Source organism: Xiphias gladius, chromosome 19 (genome assembly GCF_016859285.1).
Source record: "Xiphias gladius isolate SHS-SW01 ecotype Sanya breed wild chromosome 19, ASM1685928v1, whole genome shotgun sequence".
In the NCBI taxonomy this organism is placed as follows: Eukaryota; Metazoa; Chordata; class Actinopteri; order Istiophoriformes; family Xiphiidae; genus Xiphias; species Xiphias gladius.
The window spans coordinates 3,239,928-3,261,046 of NC_053418.1; the positions used below are offsets into that span (position 1 = coordinate 3,239,928).

Genomic DNA, 21,119 nt, shown 5'->3' on the forward strand with positions numbered 1-21,119 from the left:
ATTCATTTGTAAATTTGTCATTTTTATTGGTAGGCAAACTCAAAAAAGGTGAGTCTTGCACAATATTAGCTAGTGAGAGGGGAGATTAGAGATATAGCCGCTTGAGACCGGCGTTGCTGCAGCAGATAGCAAGGAGCAACTCCTGTTGAGACGTCATCCCTGAATCGTTTTGGTTTAGTTCCTGTCTTCATCTGTTTGTTAAGCAAAATGAACTGAAACCAACACCTAGGTCAGCGCACGGCTGGTGTGAGGAGGAGACGACCGGGGCAGACCCAAGTGGGCTGGCTCAACCACGCAGTCAAGTGAACGCCACCGCGGTGAAATAGTGGGGCGTGAGCGGAAAGTTAGCCAAGTTCAGGGGGCTCAGGTAAGGCCTGCATCCTTTTTTTGTTGGAAATCTAGGTATTCTGCATATGTTGTGGCCTTTTATTAGCTGGTAAAGCCACGAGGTTTAGTGGTGAGTATTAATCTAAACCTAAAAACAAATCATTTTATTAGTACTACCTGTGCCGTGACACTACCACGGCTTAAAATATGTAATGAGGCCTCGTCCTCCGGAGTGTTTTTCACAACACGTCATGCAGTCCATGTTGCCGCGAGGCAAACTGCTGCATGCCTGCTGCCTGGGAGCAAAACAAAAGAGGGGAAAGAGCTAAACGCTGCACAGGAGCCAAGCACGGCCGAGAGCCCGCTGCCTGCTGCATGAATGGAGGAGAAAAACAGCTGCATCATGAAAAAAAGCTGCTGCGACTTCCACTCAGCACCGTGCGCCCACACTCACTCTCTCTTTCTGACGCCATCCCACCATAACTCACTCGCTTTCTCTCACCTAAACGAACACCCTTCCTCCTCTCTTCACCTTCCAAGTCCATCTATTCACCCTTCTCTAATGTGCCATTTTGCCCGTTGCATTCATCCGCTGCCAGCCATCCTCCTCTCTATCTCTGCTGCATCTTGGCCATCCCTCCATCTGTTTCTCTTCTCTCTTCTAATTTCTTTCCTTCTCTTCTCCTTTCTTTTTCCCATCCCCCTCCCTTTTCTCTCACTCTGCAACCTGTTCATCCACAGGTCTCTCTGCAGCACACCAGCTCCAATGCTGTTCGATCCTGCGGGGATTAGTGGTTTCCTCCTTGTGAGCCTTTAAGCCCCGAGACCTGGTTGTCACTCATTGGTCACACCCTCCACTTCTCATCTGTATATCAAACAAGGCCTCCTTCATGTTGGTTCAAGGTGCTGCTGTATCTGCTGAACTGGTAAAGATCGCCAAGTCTAACAGTCCCGAACTGCTGGCAAGAAGGGGTTTCACACTACAAGAATGTAAACTGTGCAAGAATACTTATTTTCATAGTAGCTCGTGTACAGTTTTAACTACAGCCTTAAATACATTTACCAGACTTTTACTTTGTTCAGTCTGGCCCCTGCTTAAATATGCCACAAAACTCCATAAATGAAGAGTGTTCACCATAGACGCAGTTATCGAAATATAAAAGAAAAGATGACAAGGCTCAAGAGAGAAAAAAAAATTCCTTAAGTGTTGTGTGCACAACACAACCAAGCCTTGGGAATTATTTCAGTGCTTGAAAAAACTGAAAAGATAGTACAGTTGCAAAATTTCCAAAATCAAAGCTATTACAGGCCATCAATGCCGAAGCATTACTCTTCTGAAAACAGATTTGCATGCTGTTTTGTAAAGGACAAAGGAGTGCCCGTTTTTCAATGTCTGAAACATTAAAAGGTCGTGAAACGAATCACAAAATAAAAACCTTACCAGGAAATACTTGACACAGTGGGTTGTCAGCACACACCTTTCTTAGAATTTGAAATTCAGGTGAGTGAGAAATACTTGAATGTATAAAGGTGTGACGGTTCAATGACTTATTCTGTGGGTGTCAACTGAGGGAAACAGGACTTTTTTTCCTTCCTTTTTTAAAATATGTAATATAATATAATATAATATAATATAATTTACGAATAATCATATATTACATTACTAGCAACTGCATTGCCCTCACTGCATTAATAAGTGCTAACACCTGCAGGTTCCAATCTATTTCTGGTCCACTTATCCTAGATGCACAGGGGAAGGATGATCAATCACACACAGGGGTCTCTTCATGAAAGATGGCGGGGAAACTGCTTGTTACAGCAATATTAAGGCTGAAGTATACTTAAACAACACTTTAGGCAGTAAGTCATCTGACCTGCACATTTTATGCCCTGTTTAGCACTTTTGTAAAACTAAGAACTTGAGCGCTGAGGCCTTGAAGTTTTGATTTTGACCTACTTGTGATCAAACAAATCCAAGACTATCTGCTCGTTCAACTTCCTGTTGTGGGTGGCTGTGCAAAGTAACACTAATAGCAGACCGGCACCGATGCAAAGCCAGTTGCAGGAAAATGACAAACTAGTGATCCATTTAAAAAAAAAATGCTTTATTGTCTGAACATGATGGTTCGCAGTTAAGCAGTGGACCACATTTGACCTAAAAGCTCGTTGACCTAAAATGGACTCTCTCTCGAGAGAGTGCATAACCATAGACTAGTAAGGCTAAGTGCTAAATGTTAGAGAATATAATCTTGATCCTTCCAATTTGATCTGTGGCAGGATCAAGCTGCCGAGTAATTCCTGTGAAATTTCTAAGCAGGATGCACTTCAGCAACAAACGTCAGCTGTTGGCCTCCATCTCGTGCGTATCTGTGTTTGAGCAGTGCGTACCTGGGTGGCAGGCCCTCCAGAGCTTTGTTCAGGCATTGCGGAGTGTTGTCTGTGTCTGCTGTGGAGAGAGGAACATCTGGAGTGTCTGCTTTGGAGTCACCATCACATTCTCCCTCTGCATCACCTTGCAGGCCCAGCCTGTCATCGCCCTCGGCCTCCTGCCAGAACACACACACAGACACACAGATATTGAAATACTGACTTAAGATAGGGAGTGTTTATCTGAGAGAGGGAGGAAACTACAGAAGTGGTGCATGATGCCCCCTAAGCTTGGCTGGGATTCAAGTAGGTCTGCTAGTAACCGCGGAGGCGTGTGTGGGTGTGTTAACCAGAGGCAGCCTCCAGGAATTCAAAATACTCAGACTGTCGGTGCCCTTATTCCTGCATATTATGTACTGAAGTAGAACTGTTAGGAAAGGCAGAAATTCCAGTTAAGTCTCCGTTCTCCATGAAACGTTCCCCATTTCATGAACATACAGAAGTTTTGTGAAAACAGCCCGCTGGTTGCGCAACCATTTGGTCCAATAACGTGATTTTTCTTTCACGGCCCGAACCCTCTCTCCCTCTTCAACCTCAATAAAATTAACAAAAGTTGATGTGAAAGAATTACTTTCAAATTAACTTTCCACAATTAAGGTGATTGTATGAAATTTCTCAGAAATCATCACATATTGGCCTCATCATTTTAATCCTCTTTTTTTTTTTTTGGGGGGGGGGGGGGTTTGCAAGCTCTTGCATGAGTAGAATTATGGGCCAAAAAAAAACAAACAAACAAAAAAAAATCTCTCCTTTCTTTTTGTTGACACTGTTATGTTTATTCAATGATAAACATTGAAAACAATTACTTTCTAGTCATTGCTCTTGAAATCGGTTTTGTTTATTTTGTCGCCTTTACAGTACTCACGTTTATCTAGTACTGACCTGAGGTGAAATATGATTCCATCTTTTAAGGTAATCTGAACATAATATTTCCAAAAGATTCCATAGTATTTTTAAAAATCATGTTTCAACCCAACAAAAACCCTCAAAAATGTACATAAAAGGAGAAAGTTTGATTCCAGTCTCATCAGTAAAGCTGGAGGATCACAGGCTGAGCATGACTGAGCTGAAAGTCGACGCTTGGTGTCAAGAGGTTAACAGCCTGCTGCCCGGAAGGCAAACATCTTTATTGGTATTAATGAATCTCTAATCTGGTTTTACACCAGGTCTGCATCTCTAGAGTGGGATGTGCTCTGCCTCTGTGTTGAATGCAAAATACAACAGTCAAATCAAGTAGTGTACTGTGTGTTCACTTCATACAAACCCGTTCATCATATCTGTTGAGTCCTCCATCGGTTTGTTGCGGTAGTTACAGAATTATTCATAATTTACTTCCTGGAGGCTTGATTTACCTTCTGTTAAAGTTTTTAAATTTTCCCACTTGTTCATGTTATATAATTTGATTTCAGTGATTTCTTGAAAGTAAAAATAAGGGTCATCATTTTAAGTTTCACCGATGTTAAGTAAAAAAAAAAAAAAAAAGAAACAAACACCTTTTTTTTTTTAACCTAAAATAACCAAAACTGAGTTAAAAAGATTTCTACATTGAATTTTTTTGGGGCCCACACATTCAAACATTGCAGTTTTTCTGCTCCAAGGAGTGCACTTTAGTCCTCCAGCAAAAATTACTACTCAGCACATGCAACAGATAATGAAAAGACAAAAATGGGGAGAAAATACAAATGGGGTCCCGATTATGCACCACAGTCGCAATAATAATAATAATAATGATAATGATGATGATGATGATAATGATAATAATAATAATAATAATAATAATAATAATAATAAAAACGACAGGACTTTTGAAAATTGAATTAGATATTTAATATTTTTTATCCATTTTCGATTGTTTTCTAATATCTAAGATGACCTGTACAAAATTCCAGGAGTTTTTAATAAACCAAAATACATTTAAATTGAATTAAAATAATGAGCCCCCGGTTTAAAAATCAAAAAACAACAAATTTATGCTCGGTACAATATAAACAATGCCAGCAGGACTTAGACACGGCAGAAACTTGGCTCCTTTCTCGCAGCCATATTTGTGAAAACCATACCTCAGCATCTTGGTTTTGAAAAATGCTGGCTCAATGAGGATGGAAGATCAAAACTGAGAGAACATGAAGGTTTTTGATTTTTTTTTTCAGATTTAGCAGAGTTAGTGTGGAAATGGCCTCAGACTAGAATCATTAATAAGTAAGTGACATCCTCGATATTAAGTCCAGCCCTTTCGCTCTTAAGTTAACACCAGTAATGGTCTGTCATGCAACAAGGAGTCTATTTTTAAAACCAAGACAAATTCCTCCTGAGCTCACGCACTAATTGTGGGAGATTATGTTTCCTTTTTCCACTTGACAGCCTTACTGATGCTCCTGGACATTTTTTGCCTTTCATGGTTGCTTTTACTCAAACATCGCTAAATACGGTTACCGGTGGGCATCAGGGTTCAATCAGAGAGCTTTTCATTTAGAAATAAGGTCTCTGATCTCGGCCAGATCTTGTAATTAGCTGGGAAAGCGCTGAAAGTGGGAGCAGGTTCAAGGTTTAGAAGTTTTAATGAGGAAACACTGAAAAGCTACATTGTCCTATCTGGCAGTGTTGCTTACACATCTTGACTGAAAAAGAAAAGAAAAAAAAACATCAGTGGTTAAAACAGTTTCTCTGGAAGATTGCACTGACACTGAAGTCAAAGGAAGATGGACCAATACACTCCAAGTTGCATATTCAATCATCTTGGCAAGAAATGGACACTAGACAGAAGATAAATGCTGTTAAATTTTAACTGTGACCTGAACTGGGGCAGGTTAGATAGTTTGACTATCTAACCGGTCTCTTGGCACATGAAAATAAATCAACATATAGCAGTTCAGGCAGCTCAAATAATATTTCAGGATCTGCCACTACAGATGTAGTTAGTTTAGCTTAAACAGACCATTTCAGAGAGCTTAACCACTAACATTTCATATGGAAAACTAGCTAAAGTAGTAATTTAACTTTTGCCCAATTGACTGGCTTGAAAAACAAAAGCAAATGCATCATTTTATCTGATTATGTTTGATAAATTAAATACCTGTAGAACACCAATATAGCCCTGGAGATTTATATATATAAAAATTAGATCTGCAATAATTACTTGATTATTCAATTAGTCAATCAATAGAAGATTGATCTGGTACTATTTTGATAATTAAAATGAACTGTTTAGCCCTTTTTCAAGCAAAAATTCCCAACATTTTCTGGTTAAAGCTACTCAAATGTGATGATTTGATGCTATTTGTTGTCGTACCTGATTCCCAACTGATTATTTTTGGGTTTTGGACTGTTGGTTGAATAAAACAAGCAATCTGCGTACATCTTGGGCTTTGGGAAATTATAGCGGCGCCTTTCACAATTTTCTGACATTTTTATAGACAAAACAATTAGCTGATTAATCGAGAAAATTAGGAAATAATTGAGAACGAAAATAATGGTCAGTTGAAGCCCGACGAAAGAAAGATCTCACTTTAAATCACAATATTGTTCCAAAAAAAAGGTAACTGGATTTTCCTCTAATCGTTCAGCCCTAAATATTTGTCCATCTTGCCTCATTTTCATAAAGCTATACCCTGCCTCGTTTTCATGGTTTGGTGTGATAGGTTCAAAGTTCCTTCAATCAACAAGCATTCACAAGTTAGTCAGCTTTAGAGTGTGTTCGGGCAGAAAGCAAAGCTAATTTTTTCCTTGACTGCTGGACCATTTGTGCAGACCGTGTTGACTGCCACGAACAGCCAGTGTACCAACGGATCAGCCAATGTGCATGCGTCTTCGCCTCAGTCTGTGCCACCCCATGTTCAAACTCGCATCTACATTGGCAAACACTCCAGTCTTTTCCATTAATTATGTATGAATTCTCAACCTACTCTAAAATTTGCCTAATTCGCTCACTTCCAAGTATAAGCGAAATGTATTTGAAGCTAATAATTTATTCCCCGATATTAGTGGCTTCTGATATAGATGACTGATATATTGATGATTATGATTTACTTAAACGAAGTTTGAACTGGATGAGATGTTGAAGCCTTGCAAGCTGAGATTGATAGCAACCTTTCAGCTAATGGATATACCCGCAGTCAATTAGCAGTCTCCAAGGGATGAGTATGACGAGTCTCCAAAGTTGCGAGTTCGACACGAACCCAAAAATTTTGGACTGTTTGCAGCAGCTCTGTGAAATGGCTACACGTTACCATGAGCATAATGTGCAACAGTTTGCGCAACACCTTGCATACATACATACAGTATGTATCAAAAACAGGATGGCCGCTGACAGGCTCCCTACCTTTTCGATAGAAAGGATGGTAAGTTAATTAGTCAGGAATACTTGAAGGAATTCACTCAAACTGACGATTTGGGTGCAGTTGGTAAACAGTTCAACAGTTCAGTTTCTGCGACACGAAACAAGCCTCAGCTTTGGCCAGTACATTACTTCATACACACAAACGTGTTACATGCAGAGCTACAGTATTATATCTTAATCTGGGTCAATATACTCAAGCTTCTTAATTAAACTGTGAAAAACTCTTAATCTTTTGTTTATTTACCAAAGTACGCGAACCACTTCACAGTCACAGACAAACACCTCAAACAGAGCTGCAAATCTGTGTGATACCGTTCCAAGTTTTTTAATCTCTGAGTACCTGCAATCAACACCAGCGAATACTAAAAGAAAACACTGCTAACAGAGCACGAAATTAAACACAAAAGGCAGCCACAGCAGGGGGTGCAATCAAAAATCCACTCTCTACTAGACGTCCGTGTTTTTCTGCAGTCTGTGAGCCACAGAGACACTAAGGCCGCGGCAGCAGTATGACTGCCCTTGCAGCTCAGCTCACCTCCACTGTCGTCTTTGTCCTCTTTTCTGGCTATTAATGCTTTCTCTGCAGAACCAGGAGGAAAAAGGAAGAGAGTGTGGGGGGGGGGCACACACAAGAGGAGAGGTGACAAGCAACTCGAGACACATCCACACTAAGGCCACGTTCATCTCACCAGTACCTGAAGCACCGCGCTCCCCCAACTCAGTCCATTGCATTATCAAACACAAGGTTGCTTTTGCTAAATCGGAAAACAGAGCTAACATGTGGAAACAACTTCTGTCTACAGCTGAAACTATTAGTTGATTAATCGATTAGACGATCGAGAGAAAATGAATCTCAGCTTAAGTCATTTTGTGCGAGCATATATACCAGAAATACCAATGCCTCCATTTCCTCTTTTGTGAATATTTGCTAGGCTTCTTAGTTTTCTATGATATTAAACTCAACACTTAACTGACTTGACTTTTTGGAAACTGTGATCAAAATTTTTCCAAATTTTTTTTTTTAACATTTTATGAGACAAATGATAAAAAGGCTAATTGGAGAAAATAATCGTCAGATTAATCAATAATTAATATAATTGATAGTTGCAGCCCTGCTTCTGTTCACAAAAGTGTTCAGGTTGCTTTTGGAAAGGAAAAAGAAAATCAAAAAAATAAAGCAACAGTTAAAGAAACAATTGAATCTCATCTTCTTAATTTTTACATTTACTTTCCTCAACCAAAACCCGCCGGCAGAGACTAAAATTGTGATTCTAGCCGTCTGTTAAACAGCCCGACCAACCGTCTCAGTGCACTGAGAGGTGGTGGGCACTTCTGGGTTAGTTTAGTTTCACTAGCTTTCATTCCTTAATGTATTTCTTCAGGGTTACTTTCATTTGTCTTCATTTTCTGAGCTGACTGGGTACCACCGGACCCGGGTCTAAGGTCTGAGCAACTCATTTCATTTGGATAAGACAACGATGACTTTGTTAGCACTCATCTTCCCACAAGTGTTTGACAAAGGAGAGCTATCAAAACCTCATGAGAGTTGAAGTAGGTTAATGCTGACAAAAGAATCACTGTTTTATATTGAGGTGATTGAACTTTGCCAGCAACTGCAAATAGAAAACCCTGGTATGATGTTTCAGAATTTCAGACGGAAAAAAGACAGAAAGAAGATTCTGAAATTATGAGAAGATGCATTGAGGAGACCTTAGCTCAGTGTGATTGTATGTATGTACAGGTAGTTCTTTATCGAGTGTTATACACCTAATTAATATTCTGTCAGTGTGCTTCCAAACTCAGGTAAGCTGGGCTAAGCTGAAGTCACAATTTCCCTACCTTTATTGACTGATACTAAAATGTATTTGTGTACAAATCTTTTTCAAAGAACGTTTTATTGTAAGAATTCAGGAGCAAAAGAGATCATTTGACCAAGTACCACTGTCCACCAAGAAAAACATCATTCAGTTAATAGCGAGAGAAAATCATTTCTGACTGACACCCACATCAGATTTCAAGGCCGATGTTGACCCATACAGACGACCAACCTAACAATACATACCTAATGAAAACAGGATTCTTTAAAATAATTCCTCTCGGCGATGGAACAGAAGTTAAGCCATTATAACCAGCATTTCGCAGAGAAATGTAACAAAGTAACGTAATTATTCAATTATAATGATGATTTCAAACTTTTGTGACAGAAATGTAACATTTTACACCAGTCCGATGGATTTCCGATGGAAATCTGACATCAATTCACAGAACCCATGATTCTGGGACATTTCGGGACATATTAGCAGAGCTAATAATATACAGATTGTTTTATAGTGAGTGGTTATACTACTCACGCCAATGTGCCCTGCAGATAAAAAGCTGTTGCTCCGGTTTGTGAGTTTGATTAGGGATGTGCATGGTTATCTTGGAATGCCAAAGGCATGACTGACAATACGGGCACACTAACAGTCTGTACAGTCTGTAGCGCTGACCACAACCTTATATGCTGACAAATTTCCCTTCAGTAACAGCTGAAATGAAATAGTTTTTTTTACTTCAGCCACGATGACTTAAGATCTTTGCATCTTTGCCGCATGTCAGCACACAGCTGTTGTTTTGTAATCGAACTGTACAGTGACAAAAACTTTTTCAAACACCAGCATGGTAGCTAAAATTTAACAAGAACTTAACTAAGTTTACCAGTAAAGTACAAACTTTTAGGATACAACAGGACCTCTGAAAAGACTCATGTGGTAGGTACAGTTTTCAAGTTTCAAGTGCTGCAAAAAAAGCTTCCTACAAACCCCAAACTCAACCTGAAAAAATAGTGCAGTTAGTTGCGCTGCAACCACTCGACATCTAATGAATCTATGACCATTTAGCTTGATCAACACTATCCGGCAAGAAGAAGCTGCTATTGAGGAAGAAAACTTAGCAACATTCTCGCCAGGGCACACCAAACAAGTCTACACCAGCAACATTCTCGCCAGGGCACACCAAACAAGTCTACACACCTGTGATGTCCAGACCTGCAGACAGCAGTAGCAGCAGGCGCAGGCTCTATTCACAGGGGAGAGGATCAATGAGTAAGCTACAGTCTACATGGGTTCACTCATGCTGCGAGGAATTAGGCTAATCAGCAACGAACATTGACCTGAAGTAGCACTGCTGCTAGCAGCAACTTTCAGCTTTCAACAGCTCGGCCCTTTTCTACCCAACTGCAGCGCGAAGCAAAAAGGGCGGTTTTGCAGGAGACACAACAGGCCGTAGCCTCAGAGGTGGCCCTGTTTGACTGTGTTGCTCATCCCAGAAATTAATATTGTTGAATGCATGAAAAAGGGAGAGACAACGCTGCCTGTCAAGCTCAGCTCTACACGGTCATTCATGACTTTCACCGTTCATCTTTTCGTCAGAGGTTTGTCAGTAAGATTAATAATAGGGACGTCATCTTACGGTGTCGGAAAAAATATATGCATAAAAATGACCAAAAAAATGGTGACAAGCGTTGGTAAGAGTGCGGCAGTTTAAAAGGTTGTTGTAAGCCTTAGATCACCTTTATTTAAACTTTATTGGATCAACCTGACAGACATTAAAATAACAGTACCTAGAAACCTTTACAGCAACTTATTTATTCGAACTAATGTTGACAGAACGAACTTGCCAAATCACTACTAGACGGTTAAGGAAAAATAACCCACCGTCCCAAACAGAAGACAGCCACCACAAACATAATGTCAGCCTGAGTAATTTAGTTTTGATTATCAGGTTAACCGGTAAGTACAGCTGAAACTGAAGGTAGGACTTTTAAAAGTATGTCAATTTGGACCTCTTTCTGGTGCTTCATTAAAAGTCATGGGATCATCGATGTAATTAAGATTTATGTTTTTATGTTTTACATTAAAAACCCATGTTACTGTCCCTAGAATCATTGATATAACAAAATCCTTAAAATCCGTGCCATCCTTTTTTTTTTTTAACTTCAGTGAGCTAGTGGTTGAAAACAAAGAATAAACAAGGCTTTACTGAATGCAGAGCCACAACGTGAAGTAGTAAAAAAAAAAAAAAAAAATCCCCTGCTGTCCAAAAGACATTTTTAACTAGGCCTCTGCAGAGTGAAGCTGTGACTATCAGAGCGTTAAACTGCCTGCTGCCGCCACCACCGCCGCTACTGGTGCTGCTGCTGGAGGCTTCAGTTATGGCCAGCCGGCCGGCAGACAGCCCGCCAAGGTCATCTGTCATGTCGAGTCTTGAGCACGCAGGTAACTGTCCTGGCAACAGTATCAGTACCGTGAGCGGAGAGCAGCACTGTGAAGAGCACAAGCTCGATATGTGAGTCAAGCACACGCTGCCGGGTGTGCATGTATGAGCTTACTAATTAATGAAAATAAATGTTGGCCTTGGAGATAACACACAGGGAGGGGGTGATATATATATATATATATATATATATATATATATATATATATATCTCAAGCCACTTTAGCTAAGCCACAAAACACTTACTGAGAGCTGAAAGTGAGAAATAATCGGCAACTGTTTTGATAATCGATTAATTGTTTTGGTCATTTTTCAAGGAGGTCATTTTTCTTCAATGACAATATTAAGTACATCTCATATGAACAAGATCTGTTTGGTTTTTGCTGCAGGGCATGTGACACAACAAAGTGATCCTTTAACCTCCAAAATAAGACACAGATCGGGCTGACTCATTCCTCTGAAAACTCTGTCAGCTCTGCACTGAAAGCCTGCTTCTTATTAAAACACCCCAAACTGGCTGACGGAGACGAGAAACCATATATTGGCGAAAGTATGACTGATGGGTTTGTTTCTCACTCGCTGACAGTCTGCAGATCTTTGATGCATTCAGAAGGCACAAGCGGCATCGTCAATTACAACACTTTCTGGGCGGACAGCGATGCACATCCTAGTTACGTGTTGCCCAATATTATTCTCTTGGTATCTGGGGCTGAATCATGTCTACTGTTTGTTCCTTCTGATCTGAATCACTGTACAAAAATTCATTTTATTGCATTGTTGTACGAGGTCAACTTAAGTCAATCAAGGGCTTGGAACCAAAAGTCACATGGACTCAGAAGTAGCTAATTAACCAGGCTCAGGTGTGGTAACTCCTCATCTGGCTAGGTTAACGATTTTGGCAGCAGGAAATCAAAACAAGCCATACTCCAGTCTATAATCCTGGCTCAACATGATAGCCTCATTCATTTCTTTGATACTAAGTAATCTGATTTTGAATGCCGTTGGGTAAATATGAGAAAATGTGTTCTTCTGTTTTGCCCTTGGTCAATTTTAGTGTAATTGGCTTTCCAAACAGAGGAACTTGCGGCTGTTAGTAATCATCCAAATGACAGTGTCCAACTCCTTTCACCCATAAAGTCTCTCTTTCTGTGGTAATTTCCTCAAATGACTGAACTATTTCCCATCTTAATGGACAACATTGAATTTATGCCAGAAACTCAAATTTTGAAGCTCTGAACAGTACTCCTAGTACTCCATAGGTACTCCTTTAATACTACTGTTCTCACCTGCCCAAACAACCAAACGAAAAGATATCTGCTGCTTATGAGCACAAAGCTGTTATTCTTGATTTTAACAATCAACAGACAAAAAAAAAAAAAAAAAAAAAAATCAACTTTTTAACCAACAGCACTGTGACCAAAATTCAACAGAAACTTCTAAAATATAACAGGATCTCTGAACAAGCCGAAGTGGCTCGTACGGTTGAAATGGCAGCATACGGTGAAAGCAATGTACATCATCTCAAACCAAACCTAAAAATGTTGTAACAGGCGTAAATTAAGTTGTAGTTTCTGCAACTCACATTTTGAAACATTTTATGCCATTCGAAAGGTACCGTTTTCATGTAGTTATAATCTAAAGCCAAGTCGGAGCAGGGATCATCCTGTTTGTGCGCATGGCTGAATGATCGATATCATGATTTATTTGTATACAGGTGTGTAGTACCAAGTACTAAGACACTGCAGTGCAAAAATGCCGCAGCAATTACACGGTTCGTTCACCTGACAGGAGCATTTTTTTAAAGTAAAATCTCCCACTCAATACATTTATTGATCTCCGTTCTTTAATAACCAAATTTGAGGGATCCATTTCGAATGGTAATGTTATCTGGTTGAAAAACAAATGTCCGCCAATACCGTACATCCTTACTAGAACTCCCAAATACTGATACTGACATCAAAAATCCAGCGTCAGTTGGGTTCTACTATACTGTATTAAAAACCAAACAAAAAACACAGTACATCATGATACCTGTGTAACTTCAGTGGAAAATATACACCCCAATGCCAAAATAACTTTACTAAGTGTGAATTAATCATTCACGGTAATTCATTTGGGGATTATGAAGACCTATCACTTTCAGATTTAAGTGACAACTGAGGAGGGTGTAAAGGGACGACAGGCCTGAGCCTTTTTAAGACGAACGCAGCAACATGAACACATACACCATCATTTAAGTGTCACAAAAGCCACAACCTGGCAAAAAGGTTGAACGGCTCCGAATCTGAACGTCTGAGGTAAAAGAGAGACATCTCCGCCTCTGGATCGCAGCAAAATTTTATCTCAGTAATGACGCTGGAGAATTGAAAATGATCAAATCTCGTGGAAGAACGTATCACGTCCTCAGTTATTTGTTCCATCTTGAACAACCTTCTGATAATTTAGCAACAAAAAGTTTAAATCAACTTGAAAAAGAAAGGTGAACTCTTCTGTATATGTAAAAAAAAAAAAAGGGGGGGGTATCTGCCACACTTCACTATATCCCTGCTTGGATTTGTCAAGTCATGCTTCTCACATATCTCATGTGTTTTGTTTTTTTATGGAGCGCGGGGGGGGGGCATTCCTTAGCGGTGGCCAAAAAAGGACTGTGAACGAGATGAGGACAAACACGTTGGGACACTAATGAGACCTCAAATGTGGCTCTGTGCCAAAATGACCAAGCTGCAAACCCACAGCCAAGCGACAGTAACCAGGAACGGATAGATGCACGTGACACGTGATTGATATAAAGAGTGAATCTGTTTTTAGCGCGAGTGGCTCCAGAGGGAATTGAATTCCAAAGAGTGGCAGTCAGAACCTGGATGAAGTCAACGCTGTGTTTTGCACAAGATGAAGCAACAGGAAAGGGGATTTACACCCACAGATGATTTCATAATCCCAATCACTTGTTTGTAAAAAAAAAAAAAAAAAAAAAAAAAATTCCCCATCCCAAATTCTCAGAGTCCAGTTTTGTCCAACTAGCAGGCGGTGGTATCAAGGTCAAATGGAGATGTCGGTAACTGCGACAGCACAACTTAGTCAGAATAGGTGACCTTGTGTAAAGCAGACATACAACAGCACATGTTTGATTTAAAGGCCGTCTGCAGTGTTGCTGGGCCGTTTTGAGCTGCTTGGTTTCCATTTCAGTTTCAGAGTCGTCATGCAGAGTATCGGTGAGCGAGCTCTTTTTCTCCGTGGGATCGCAAAACAGCCCCTGTATACGTCACACAGGGTCTGGGAGCAGGACTCACAAGTGGAGCTGTGAGCTGAGTCTGCTTAATCTTTGAAATCAGTCCCACCTTGAGGAGGACTCTGGAGAGAAGGGAGCGGGAAGTTGTCTATAGAAGAACAAGCACAGGACCCTTCAGCTCACAGAAAGATGGAGTAAAAACACAAACAACGCTGGCTTAAAGACATTCACTTTCACTATTATGAAATATAATTTATCTTTGGACTCTTGGTCTATAAACGTCAACGGCGCGTTTGACCAGTTTGTACATTGACGTAGATTTATGGCTGAAACTAATAAATGTTGATCTGCTGATCATTTCGCTGATTCTAATCTAACTGCTTCCTCTGTTTTAAAAAAATAAACGTCCATCACATGTTTTTAGCGTCCAGAGTGACTTGGCCAAAGGGGCTAGTGGTTCTTTTCAAAGGTTAGGGTTGTTAAAACTAACCCTGCAAATGAAAATGAAATAGCAAGTGTCAAAATAGAAAATGCCAACACCTATTTGCGGATGCTTTTCACCTCCAGTCTCGATAGTTTCCTCTGTCTTGGTGATAGATACCGCAGCTAACGGTAACTATTGACAATACAAGCTGTGAATTGTGGTATGACCTCCAGTTTCTGTTGTTTAAAAAGGCACTGAGATGGCTGCTTCTACTGATTATTTTCATTATTGAGTAATCTATATACGATTTCTTCGATTAATAGATTTGTGAATTTAGTTTACATTTTGTCAAAAAATAATAATAATTAAAAAAAAATTGCCCATCACAGGTTTCCGGGGCCAAAGGAAACACCTCCAAATGTCTTTGTTTGGTGTGTACAACGGACCTAAACCCAAAAGATGTTCAGTATGCAGGGATAAATGACAGAAAATCGGTAATCGTCATAGTTAAAAAGCTAGAAACAACAAATGTTTGGCATTTTTGCTTGCTAATTGACCTAACCGATTAATCAACCACCCAAATTAAGCTGCTGCGAGGTTAAGGACAGACTGCCAAGTTCAACTTGGATGGCAAGTCCTGAAAATGCTCAGAATAGGTTCAGAGAGAGAGATTCCTTCTCTGCTACTCCTGCTGAAGTATCACCCCATTTTTCATTTCTTTTTTTTTTACCCCTTAAAAATGTATTTTGTGGAGTTCCTCTTTATCTGAACCAAGGGTCCACAGATAGACCGCTGCCCTATGATGTACAGATTGCAAAACCCCTTTGAGGCAAATTTGTGATTTTATGCTGTGGAAAATTAAATTGACGTGACTTGATGGAGACAGCTACAGAGATGGTGAGTGAGCCGGCCTTGAGCGGAGACTGTTTTTGTCGGCAGCTGTTTCCAAGGTCAGGAGTGAAAGGTCAAGATCAATCAGTACTACTGTTCATTGCTTCACTGTTTTAGCACTACAATGATTATCTTTAAAAACAGAGTTAAAGGGCATTTTCGCACAAGTTGGCATTTTCTAGTTGAGAAACCTTCCTAAAAACTGAATTATATTCATGTTATAGGTTGTAAAGCAATATGCACACTGAACACACGCTCTTGCAGACTTAATTTTACATTTTGAAATCTCTGTATATTCCCCTTTTTCTTGAGATCCCCCCTTTGCTCCCTTCCTCACTGCACGGTAAGGCATTTTGATCCTTTCATTCAGTGCAGCGGTCATGCAGAGAGTTAGGTGTTGTTCAGAAGAGTGGTGCAAATCAATGAGTAAAAGAGGCGATAAAAACTGACAAATAAGGCCAATTAAGGGACTTGGGTCCCTCCGTTTTTCCCCATTAAGGATCCCCCGTATGTCTTCCACCATGAGCCCAGAGGCCCGTTTGTTCATTGTGACACAACCACATCCAGTCCAACTCTGGAGCTGGATATTCGGCTGACACGCACGGTTCTGACTGGGGCAGCAGGCGCACGACACCGCTGGGTCCATGTCGTGATGACAGTGTGGAAATGCGGCGACGCTCTCGGTCACGACGAGGACGTGAACGTCGCACCACAAAAAAAAAAAAAAAACGAGTCGTTATTTGTTAACGCGGGGCAGTTTCCGTGGCTGGTGTCACGGCCGGCTGCGGGATTACCGGAGCCAGCAGCTAGCTCACTAGCTTACGTAGCTCCCCTGCTAAACCTGGACACCCAGCTAGCTTGGCCACAGTTGGCCGAGCGTGTGACAACAACCCGCCAAACTTGTTTTTTTTTTAGGGCGAGGTCTCGCAGAGGAACCGGTGTGTTTTGTTTTGTTTTTGGGGTTTTTTTTTTGTTTTTTTTCCCCCCAACTCTTTCAGGTGCACTTTACCTTGTCGCTGATATTCTCTGTGCTGTCAGGGTCTCCTCCGCCTCCGCCTCCGCCTCGCTTCCTCAGCTCCGTCATGTTTCGCTCGTTCCGCCGCCGGGACGTTAATGTGTCACATAAGCCGACTCCGGGGGAAGGAGGGAGGGAGGGAGAGGAAGGATAAAGTCCTGGATATATATATATATAGATATATATTATTTATTTATTTATTTAGAAACCCGGTTTGATAGTTTAAAGCTCGGTCCGTGGAGAAAGGTCGGCCTACCCCGAGAGTCCGGCGACGGTGCAGAAGCGATGCTACAGGGCTCCACTAGGTACTAACCAGTCCGCTGCGTGTATTTGTTTATCACCGCAGTCCCCGACGGTCCCAGATCCCCTCCTACCACCATCAAGCTCCGGAAACTAACGAACAAGCAGCTTCCGGTGGCGGCTTTCACAGTAAAAGCCTGGCCGAAGCGCGAGTTGCTCCCGTCCGTCTCCCATTTATTCCTTTTTATTTATTTATTATTATTTATTTTTTTGCCAGTAGAAGTTGGCTCTGCCTCAGTTGTGGAATAATTACATTACGCTTATTGTCATTATCGCAGGGAACCTGGCGTTTGTTTTCTCAGAAAATAGTAAAAGGTGCCCGCCGTCGTATTCCCCAAGCCCCGAGACTAACGTAACAACATCGCTTGTCTTATTTGACCAACAGCCCAAAACTCACAGATATTCCGTCTACAATCAGATATAAGAAAGCAAAGTTTCGGGTCTTTACATTTGAGAAAGTCGAACCTAACTGAAATAACTGAAACGACTAATCGATCAACAAGCTAGCTGCTGATTCATTTCTTTTTTCTGCCAATCCACTAATCAATTAATCAGCTAATCACTGCAATCCTAAAATACATTTGCTCAACTACTGTACAGTTTCGAGTTGCTTATTATTTTGTGTCACTTCACCCATTTCAGAGGGGAATATTGTTTTTGTTTTGTAGTTACTGCTTAATTCCTGATTATGTCTTTTATTTTTCTCTCTCTCTCTCAAAGAAAAACATATGATCGTCTTATAAAACATGACACGTTGCTGCAGATGAAACTTCCAAAACAGTGCAACTCCAGCGTTGACCAACGGAGACACGTGACCGCATCAGTAAAGATGATCCGGTGATTTAATACATACAAATATAATAACCACGGGGGAAAGGGCAAGTACTTTCACGTTTGACATCTCATGTGCATCTAGTTCAAAACACTTAGGTATTTTGAATTAAGCACTTTTACTTGTAACGGCGTATTTTTACTGTGTTGTATTGGTAGTTGTACCTAAGTAAAAGATCTGATTGCCTCCTCCACAACTGCGCCGCTTGGGTTTGTGCTGTACTTTCTCCAGGGGACTGTCTCAGTAAAAAAAAAAAAATAATAAAAAACACACAAAAAAAAAAAAAAACAAAAAAAAAAAACACAAAAAAAAAAAAAAATAAAAAAAAAAAAAAAAAACAAAAACAAAAACAAAAAACAAAAACAAAAAAAAAAACAAAAAACAAAAAAACAGATCTAAATCTCAGCACCAAATCCGGGTTGAATAAAGCAAAAGGTCAAGTCTGATGAATGAAAAGCCGATTCTCTTCCGCCATGGTCGAGACTCCGGGGGGCCCTGGATCTCCACTGGAAGCACCGCGGTCCGTCTCCCTCCGTTGACCGGCGACGGGGCGACGTGCTTCCGCCAAAACCCTAAATAATGTGAAAGGAAAAACATCCGGGCAACTTTCTAGGGTTAAAAATGAAGCCGGAAAATACCGGAAGTAACGTCTCACGAGACGAATGTCTGCCTTCCAGTTTTACTAAAATAAAAGTAAACACGTACTGCCAGTAACACGCACTTAGAGATCAGTAAAGTCAATGGTCCGTCTCTGGTTTCTGTTTTTTTTTTTATTTTGGTTTTGTTTTGTTTTTTGTTTTGTTTTTGGTTTGGGTTTTTTTGTTTTTTTTTTGTTTGTTTGGTTTTTTTTTTTTTATTTTTTATGTTTTTTTCTGGTTCGTTTTGGGGTTTTTTGGGTTTTTTTTGTTTTTTTTGTTTGTTTTTTAAATTTTTTTTCTTATTTTGTTTTTTTGTTTTTGCTTTGTTAAGTAAAATAAAAAATAAAACAACCATCACCACCTTCCTCTAAAATGTCGCGGGGGGAGAGAAGAAGCAGCAGCTCTCGAGCGTTTCATTCGTTTTCATTCAAGAGCGTCCGATTCCTCCGAAGGACAAACGCCCCCCCCCCACCGGTGTGTGATTTGTGAATTACATTACCTATGTGAAGGGGAGGTTTATTTTGAAGGACGAGCCACGGGACTTCTGGTCTCAGTCCGTTTTTCTCTGTCGAACTTTACACAGGTCCGCTGCCGGTGGACATGGCGTCTCCCTCTCCGTCTCCGGTCTGTCCGCGCTCGGTTGACCAGCTGGGGTGGGCGATCAACCACGATGGTGACCAGTGTCCCCAACTTAGACACACACATCGCTATACTTGCGGGGACCCCACCGTCCCCACGGGAAACAGATTCACATCCAAGTACGCCCCCCCCCCCCCCCGGAGCAATGGCGAGTAATTCCAGCGGAATTTCACTCAGTCTCATGAAGTCTTATTAGCTGGACCCGCGGACGTCAACAGAGGTCCTTGTGTCTGTAATATGGCAGATGTGTGGTGCCACCAAGGGCCCACTTTTGGACACAGACAGTCGTCCGTCCACATCTTCTCGGTGCATGTCTCCTTCTACACAAATGGACCGCACTGTTTGACTCCGGATAATCAGCTTAACGTACAGAGTGGCTTTACTTGAACCTACACAGGTTTTGCTTTTTTTAATTTCACAAATTAAACGGCCGGTTCATAAATGTGCCTAAATACACACGGACGTTATTTCATTCATAAAGTACAAAACCACGGAGCTGGGAAGGTGTTTTGAGCGGGACAATATTCGGTAATCAATCACTCGAACTGCTGATTAGTGACACTTTTTTTTTTTTCTTGTTAACGGTCCGTGTCCACATTTCACTGAATTTCCTCCCCCACAAGGTCACGGAGGAAAACCTGTCGGGTGCCCGAACTCCGAAATGAAACACCCGAGTCCGCCTTCGGTGGTAAACAGCAATTATTTATTGAAATGAAATTAAAAAGAATAAGTACCAGATCTATTGCATTATTGTAACATTTTGTTTCTGTAAGGGGGGGGGGGGGGGTTACTCTACTGTTTTTTCTCTTGGAGGATGTAGTGAACACAAATATACAAGGAACATTCAGCTATCACAGATTGCACACCAGATACTGTAGTAATGCAGTCTAATACAAGACCACCAAAATAATCCAAGATTTTCTCTTTTTTTTTCTTCTTCTTCTTCTTCTTCTCTCTACTAGTCCTCAGATTTTTCCATACACAAAGAGTACAAAAGTCCACCCGGGGTTGGGGACACGATCTGCAGCTCTGTACACAAACCTGACGCTCGGTCGCTCGGGGTAACGCATCAGACAATGCCTCCAAAAAAAACAAAAAACAAGAAAGGATAAAACCAACAACAACAACAACAAAAAAGATCATATAATGCCGAGAACATGTACAATGCACTGACACAGAAAGTCAGCTGTGTTAATAGACATGCAACAAGTAACAAAACTTGCTGAAATCGCAATAATCATTAAAAAAATCTAAAACCAGTTATAATTGCATAAATACTTTGTACAGTTCATTTATCTGCTGTGAAATGCACCTTTCTGTTAAAATGACAACGTAAAACTGCATTCGATAAAAACCTGTGATTCCTCCTGACTTTTCTTCTTCTTCCTCTTTTGTACAGGTGAAGGTGCAAAGGAACTCTTGATTGACTGGGCCCTCTCAGCTAGGTGGCATGATTGCACGCTCAATTACAGTACATGAATGCAGAACGATACAAGGAGGACGATAGCGAGGGTGCATATTATTAGTATAACGTCAGGGATCCGTGGGGGTGAATGTTAAAGTACTTTCTGAAAAGTGTTTTCTTTCTTTCTTTTTACATGTTGAAGACCAGTGGGAAACAAAAAGGGGGGAAGGAGAAAAAAGAAAAACGTTCTCTCCGGGGTAGAAACGAAAGCAGCACTTGAAACGCACGGCTGTTGCCCACAGAACCGAAAACAAGACGGCGCGGGCACAGGGGGAAAACAACGCGCTTTTCCTTCACGTCCAACTACCGACGCCGGCAGCAGCAGGAGTCCGGTCAAACCGA

General features: G+C 40.8%; 1 protein-coding gene and 1 long non-coding RNA gene across 3 annotated transcripts in view; one reads left to right on the plus strand and one right to left on the minus strand.

Annotated features, from left to right (window-relative positions):
* The window catches only part of cds1 (CDP-diacylglycerol synthase (phosphatidate cytidylyltransferase) 1), a 28,524-nt gene extending 11,257 nt beyond the window's left edge, over positions 1 to 17,267 (minus strand). For both annotated transcript variants that reach the window (XM_040154126.1, XM_040154127.1), the window contains exons 1-3: positions 17,160 to 17,267; positions 16,898 to 17,061; positions 2,716 to 2,873 (exon numbers count right to left, since the gene is read on the minus strand). In XM_040154126.1, coding sequence (XP_040010060.1) covers positions 2,716 to 2,873; positions 16,898 to 16,972 — 233 coding nt within the window. In that variant the 5' untranslated portion in view covers positions 16,973 to 17,061; positions 17,160 to 17,267. The remainder of the gene's footprint in view (positions 1 to 2,715; positions 2,874 to 16,897; positions 17,062 to 17,159) is intronic.
* Positions 17,268 to 19,447: 2,180 nt separating this feature from the next.
* LOC120805837 lies at positions 19,448 to 21,044 on the plus strand. The gene is made up of 3 exons (XR_005709606.1): positions 19,448 to 20,000; positions 20,275 to 20,373; positions 20,712 to 21,044. It is a non-coding gene; the product is annotated as an uncharacterized LOC120805837 (long non-coding RNA).
* The last annotated feature ends 75 nt before the right edge of the window (positions 21,045 to 21,119 follow it).